General features: G+C 41.2%; 1 protein-coding gene across 1 annotated transcript; it reads right to left on the bottom strand.

Annotated features, from left to right (window-relative positions):
* Positions 1–2,267: 2,267 nt before the first annotated feature.
* LOC307259097 (putative nuclease HARBI1) lies at positions 2,268–5,408 on the bottom strand (the record flags this gene model as incomplete). Its single annotated transcript, XM_080038831.1, has 3 exons — positions 2,268–2,713; positions 4,149–4,552; positions 5,104–5,408. The coding sequence occupies 3 exons, from the start codon at positions 5,406–5,408 to the stop codon at positions 2,268–2,270; spliced, it is 1,155 nt and encodes a 384-aa protein (XP_079894957.1).
* Positions 5,409–7,479: the final 2,071 nt, after the last annotated feature.

Below are 7,479 nucleotides of genomic sequence, written 5' to 3'. Positions count from 1 at the left end.
GTAAATGTTTTGTTGCTTTTTTCATTTTTATACCCCCTCCCCTACACAAAACTTTTCAATGCAGAGCCTTTCCAGAGTAATAAAAGGATGGTTCATGCAATTATGTTTATGTAATTTGTGAATCGGGATGTGCAAAGAAATATTTGGAGGTCCAGCTAGTAAATTGTCACTGAGTTTTATGTTATCACACTGATGGGGCTATGTAAGGAGTTGGAACTCACTTTATCAGTGATAAGAGAGTACTGCTTTGCAGAAAAACAGCCATAACATGGTCCACAAATAGCCTTTGTCATCACTACAGCGGGCTTCATTGCGAGCTAGAGTCGAGACTTTCCTAAGGTTTTCATGTGAAACATGTTGAAGCATGGGCCTGCCTAGTTAAACTATTGTGTGGGGAAATACAATGTCTCTCTGGAGAGACAGACAGAGTTAGGGAGGAAGGGAAAATAGTGTACAGTCTGATTCAAATGACCTAAATTTGACTGATGCAAATGAGTGTTTAATGTGTGTCTGTGTGCTAGTCAGAAGGCATTTTATTAGCCTATATGTTTCTCTGTATGTATGCGTGTGTGATCAGTATGTGTGTTCATGCATACAGTGTGTGTCTGCCAGAGTTTAATGGCGCCAGGCCCTTCTGGCTACAGGCTACAATCCAAATGAGATCTGAGGAACTGTATGTCAAGCCAGCTATTCATCAAACATAACAGCAGTGAGAGGCAAGATTGAATGGTGGAGATAGCATCTTCAATCATGGGGTGTAGAAGGCTACTTTGTGGGCTTCATATCTCCACAATATATGACATACAGGACTGTCATGTGAAAATGATAATGTGTGAATAGATTTAGTACAGGGGGTTGCTGGTGTAATAGTTGCAATGTTAATTGACAGTTCAAAATGACATGCACTGAAATGCAGTGGATATTGTTCAGCCTTTAGTCAACTAAATAAATAATAACTATATAAGCTTCGTCGGCTAAACGCTTCAGAACAATGCTGCTGATTGAAAAGTATGGGCAGAAATATATGTGTCACTATCACCTGAAATTAAATTGCTGTACTTGAATTTGAATTATTGACACTTGAACCTGAAGTTAATATTTAAGTTTCCAAATTCAAGTGGGAAATATAAGTAGAGAAATTCAGATTCAAGTAGAAATGAACACATCATGTTCCATGAGGAAGAGCATTGGAGTGCAGAGCAAGGATCACAGCAACACGTCTCTGCTCAGGTAATGTTGGTTAAGTCTGTATTTAGTCATTAGACTGACTGTTATGTATATATAATTCCGTCCTAATTTCACCACTAAATCAAACATACTCTTTCTAATTTATTTGCAATGTAGGTGTGACCTTTGTAATACTGCTTCTGCTGCTATTTGAATGAACCTCAGGGGCCGTGTCCACCAAAAGCGTTTTAAAAAGGCGGAGCGCCTGTCTGCAATGCATTCTCTATGGCAGGATGCGCGCCTTTTAAAAAGCCGCCCGGGGCGGTTAAACGCTCCGCGCGCCTCGCGCTTCTAGCCGCGCGCCCCCAGTTGAAAACAGTTGAACTTTTGAAGAAAAGCGCTCCACGTCATCGGCGCTTTTTTTCGAACGACCAATCAAAATCGAGGAGGAGGCGAGGCTCAAAGTATCAACAGAACACAAACTGAAACATGTCGGACGAAAGCCTAATCACAGCTGTCAGTGAGTGTCCGGTCTTGTACGACCTCACTTTGAAGTCATATCACGACCAAACTAAACGGAACCAGGCCTGGCGGGACATTTCAGCTGTGCTGGGCGTTACAGGTGAGAATTATTCATTAATTATTTATATTATTATCATGTTTATTAATGATATTATCGCATTTAACTATTAGCCGTTTTTTAAATGTGTAAATAATATTTTTGAATCATTTTCTATTTAGATTCAGTATAAGCTATAACAATTATTTAAATGTGTAAATAATATCTTGGAATCATTTTCTATTTAGATTTAGTATAAGCTATAAGAAATGTTTAAAATGTGTACATAATATCTTGGAATAATTTTCTAATGAATCAGTTAATTAAACATATTAATGCTAAGACAATGTTGTTTTGTCTTCATTACATTAGGTAGCAGATACATAATGAATGCTCTGATGATGATGAAGGTGTTAAAGGTGTGTTTTTGTCTTCAGAAGTAATCCAGCATACAACATGAATGTTAGATTGATTTAAGAAATTTAATTATTAGTTTTGGTTTTTCGCCTTTTTTGATTTAAATATATGAAAAAATTATGAACTAAATTCCATCCTGCCAAGTCACTCGACCAGGCAGAGATGAAAAGTAGCTGCTGAAGGTCTCCCTCACTGCGACCGCTTCCCTGGAGGCGTTGTTGCTGCCGACCCTGGGGATGCTCTGCACTGCACCCTGTGATGGCACAATTGGAGAGCGGGGGCCATCCTCTCCCTCACCTTCCCAGCGCATGTAGTTGTGGAGGATACAGGTGGCTTTCACGGCGCTCTCTGCCACTTCTGGAGACACGCCGAGAACCCTCCTGTAGAGCCTCCACTGGTTGGCGAGGATGCCAAAGGCGCACTCCACAATCCTCCGGGCATGGGACAGCCGAAAGTTATATACCCTCCGCTCTCCCCCCAGGTTTTGGCCAGGGTAGGGCCGCAGGAGGTTCCTCCGCAGAGGAAAAGCCTCATCCCCAATGAATACATGCGGCTGGGGTCCCAGATGGTCTGCTCCAGGTAGGGGTCGATCAGGTGGAAGGTCCAGGTTCCCCAGCCGCAGAGCAGTGCCCAGAGGTGGGCAGAGTAGCCAAAAAATGTACTCAAGTAAAAGTAAGTTACTTTAAGATTATAATTACTCAAGTAGAAGTAAAAGTACTCATAAAAATTATTACTCGAGTAAGAGTAAAAAAGTATGCAGTGAAAAGACTACTCAAGTACTCAAGAGTACAAGTAGGCCTACTGAATTACTCCGGATTTATTTTTGAAATATACAGAGCAACACAAACGGTACAGAATAGACACGAACATAATATAAAACAGCAATGTTCAAATAAAGATATGTTAAATAACATCATTTTAAATAAAACAATAAATAAGGTATTTAAAAATCAAATGAATAACCCTTGAACTCAAACAATAATAAATTAATTATCTGCCAAATTAAATACATCACCCTTCAAATAAAATTATAATAAATTAGGCTTGTCCAAAATTATATTAATTAAAACCAACACACTTATAACACTGTTGCAATTGTTTTGCACATACACATTTTAAAACAAATTCCTACAATATGTCACTGGCCCTGAGAAAATTATCTAGGTTGTGTTTAGCCCCAAAAATATAAAACACACAAAATTAAACTTCGTTACACATCAAAACCTGCTGGCACACTCACTTAACGTATGAAACTACAAAGTGGCTGAACAAAGAGACCACTCTCAGACTCTCACACAGCCAGACTGGGGCATGCGAAGTGAGTAGGCTACAGGGAGAACAGGACATGTGTCAAAGAAGAACAGTTTCTCTGTAATTGCGAGTGTGTGGGAGTCTGTGTCACTGTGATTGTTATTTTGTAAGTTAGTGTGATTGAGAGCTTGCGAGTGTGTGAGTTTGTATTTGAGGCCAGGGGTGTGGCTATTGCTCCTCGGAATCAGCGGTTTCTTCCATTTTCTCGACTCACCCAGATAGTCGGTAAAATATGCGTTTAACCTACATGGCACGGCCACGGACACAACATCGGTGCAGAACCGCAGCCTTTAAAAAAGTCCGCGGACATTGTTGAGCCCATGGTTGAGCCCTATGACAACATGACAACACTTGTCATGTGACTGAAGTGGCTGCATTTGATTGGCAAGCTTTTGTAATGTGGTTTTTATTGGTTGAAATAGTCACGTGATAGAGATGTTGGCTGAAGACGTCCCCGGGGAGAGAGATCATGAGAGAAATAGCTCTCGCATGTAATAAATAAAATATATAAAAAAATAAGGTAACGACCGTCACGTAGCCAAATGGAACGGCGTAAAAGTACCGTTCGTTCTTCAAATATTTACTCAAGTAAAAGTAAAAGTATGTTGCAATAAAACTACTCCTAAAATTACAATTTATTCAAAAAGTTACTCAAGTATTTTTAACGGAGTAAATGTAGCGCGTTACGACCCACCTCTGGCAGTGCCAAAGGCCGAAGACGCGAGCGTGCCTCCATCACTGCTCCTGCCGTAGGCCCCCACATCCACGACCCTGAATCTATAGCGGGCATCCACCACCGCCAGAAGGACGATGGAGAATGCCCCCTTATAATTGAAGTACTGGCTGCCAGTAGACGGTGGGGCCTGGATGACGACATGTTTGCCATCTATGGCGCCGAGGCAGTTGGGGAAGTCCGCCAGCTTCTCAAAGTCCCCTGCTATCTTCCTCCAGTCTTCTGCCCCTGGCACAGGCATGTATGTGGAGACCATACACTGCCATATGGCCTCACACACACTTTTTACAATCCTCGCCACAGTGCAGAACCCCACCCTGTAGCTGAAGGCTATGGACCTGTATGAGTCTCCAGTTGACAGGTACCTGCAACATAAACAAAGATAGCCTACATTATCTTCAGTTAATTAGAGAACAAAAAAGAACTGCACAGTTGCTAATAAAGTTTTTCCTAATAATTTAATAAAGTGTCTGTGTTTACAGTCAGTAACAGTATACAGTATACAATAAGAATGGGTTGTAGTAATTATTTTTGAACACTGGGTGGCGTTTTGGTACAAGACCAGATGAGTGAGCTCACCTGCACAGGTCAAAATGATAGTTTATCCAATCACTCTGTGACTTTGAGGAACAATATAAGATTGTCTGTGAGCAATAGGACACGTTCACTGTTTCTTGCTCTTGTTACAAATACACACTCAGATATCGCATTGTCCCATTTGCAATTCAACTCGCTATTTATTCAACTCCTGTTTATGTCTAAACAATATAGACCTAACGTTAAATACCAACTGTTGTGTTTATTTACCTCAGACAAACTCGCTATTTATTTAGTTGACTCAACTCCTGTTTATGTCTAAACAATATAGACCTAACGTTAAATACTACAAAGACACATTTCAGTTTAGGCTACTCACCTCAAACAAATGCATAGCCGTTGGGCGGGACTGATGCTCTCCCTATAATTTGTTGTCATCTTGGCGATGGTCGGCCCAATGAGAGATAGCACCTCGGCAAACTGTTGCCGGTTCAGTCTAAAATAGATCTTAAATCGATCCTCATCCAGGCGGAGCTCTTGACAGAGCCGATGGTACTCTCCGTACTGCCTCCGGCCACGATTAATGTTGTGGACCCACACTCTCCTCCGGGCAACCACGACAGGCGCAGGGGGGTCCGCAAACTCCGCTGCCACGGCAAGAAGTGCGAGCAATCTTGCATTCATTTTCTGGTAATTGTTTTGTGTCAGATGCCAGATGATGGAGCCAACAGATAGAAGCTGTATATCTATGGATACAAGCGATGACGCGTATGACGTAAACGAAAAACGCTCCGTGCGCCTTTTTTTGAGCGGCGCGCACAAACGCGTTGAAAGCAGTGCACGGAGCGCTCCGCCTTTTAAAAACGCGTTTGGTGGACACGGCCCCTCAGGAGGACAGGTTGGATGGAGCTCTGGACTGGTTTTATTTCTTATATCTGCAACATGGGACAGCAAACACAACCAGTGTGTAATTAATGGAAAAGCCTTGCAGTCTGTTCTCGCTCGCACCACAGCGTGAACGCATTTTACTTCTAACAGTGATCGTATAGTGGTAACATTTGGTTTGAAAAACATACTAGTAAATAAAACATAAAAGATCCTAATGGACTGTAATGGTGAGTAACAATCAATAAGTAAATGCTATTGTTTGTATTGACAGCATTCAGAATTAGCTTAACTTACTTAAAGGTTCAGTAAGCGGAATGGTCAGTTTAACTAACTTCCTGTCACTGACTGCAGTTAGCAGTCCCCTCCCTCGTCCCCACGTCACCACATTAATGCACTCCTGTAACAGGCACGGATGTATTGATTACTTGAATGATTATGGGAGACCTACGTAATTTTTATAATATTGTTAGCGTAATATAACCATTTCAGTTACGTTGGTTTTTAATTTGCAGTTGCTTGTTAAGTTATGTATGACAGTTAACAATGTTGGTGTATTATAATGAATTATGTTGGTATAGGCTACTCCAACTTCGTTGCTGTTCAATATGTAACCATTTATTTTTATATAAATTATTGATTGCATTTTTCGTAAATATTTAAATGGAAGGAATCTGTTTCTTAAGCAATAATATTAAATAATATTGAACTGTATTTTTTCTATGTAGGACTACTATGTTGTTGGTATTATTTGTTATTTGGAGCAACCGTGCATATTAATGAAGTTCCCAGATCAATAAAGTTCTATCTCTTTTTAATTAAACTGCCTATGTCCCTTGATTAAATAAAGTAAATAAGGTATAACAGTGTGTACGTTGGTTATCATGAAATGATGTCCAAGTGGAGACCATGTGTAAGAAAAAGGATCTGAACAAAAAGTGTTACAATAAAAAGCTTTTATTACACAAAAAAATATTAACTCTTGGGGGACAGCTACTAAGGACGTGGAGAGGAGAGAGCAAGTCAGTTTGGCTGGGGCGGAAGGGGGGAAAGAAGAAGTGGGGAAAGGAATGAGAGGAAGAACAGGGAAATGAATGAACAGTGTGATAAACACAAATGATTACCAATCGTTCTAATTACTTTTAATTACTGATTTTAAAATATGGAAAAAAAGAGCATCATTGAATAAAGATTAATGACCTGGATTATATTCTATTTACAGATGTAAACTCAGTTGAAATTACAATTCAGAGTGGGTGAAGGCTGAACGTATTGGCCCAGAAAGTGTCAGTTTCACCCACTCTGGATTATCTCTTCAAGAGACTGTGAAATGTTTTTTAAGAAAATGTCATTTCCCCTATTGGTGAGGTGAACCCTGTCGTTTAGGTATAAAGCACGGCAGTTAAACTTAATCCCATGATGCTCTACGCTGGTGCCTCCAAACTCTACACTAACAAATGTGTTCATCACACTGTTCACCCATTTCCTGGCATGATTAAGCCTCCCCGTTTTTTTAGCCCTCCACCGGGGTCTCTCGTTAATTTTAGAGAAAATGATCTTAATGTCTGGGTACTCCCGGTGGAGGTGCTGCAGGTCCTGCTTCATGGCGGCAACAACCTCCACTCCCTTCAGGCGTCCGAGGTTGTTACCGCCACAGTGGATGAGCAGGACATCCGGGGCTGTTCTTCCTCTCAGGGACTGCAAAAAGAAGGGGATGAGGGTCTTCCATCTGAGTCCGCCCCAGCCAAACCAGCTAACCCTGGCCTCCAGGCCAAGGTTGGGGCCACAGGTCTCCCTGGCTCTCTCCTCTCTACGGCGGACGTAGCTGTCCCCTATGATCCAGATCTGTTTTCCTAAAGATTACAAAACA

Source organism: Ammodytes marinus (assembly GCF_949987685.1).
Source record: "Ammodytes marinus genome assembly, chromosome: 13".
Lineage (NCBI taxonomy): Eukaryota > Metazoa > Chordata > Actinopteri > Uranoscopiformes > Ammodytidae > Ammodytes > Ammodytes marinus.
The sequence above is the reverse complement of the archived record's forward strand: the minus strand, read 5'-3'. Positions and strand labels throughout refer to the sequence as shown.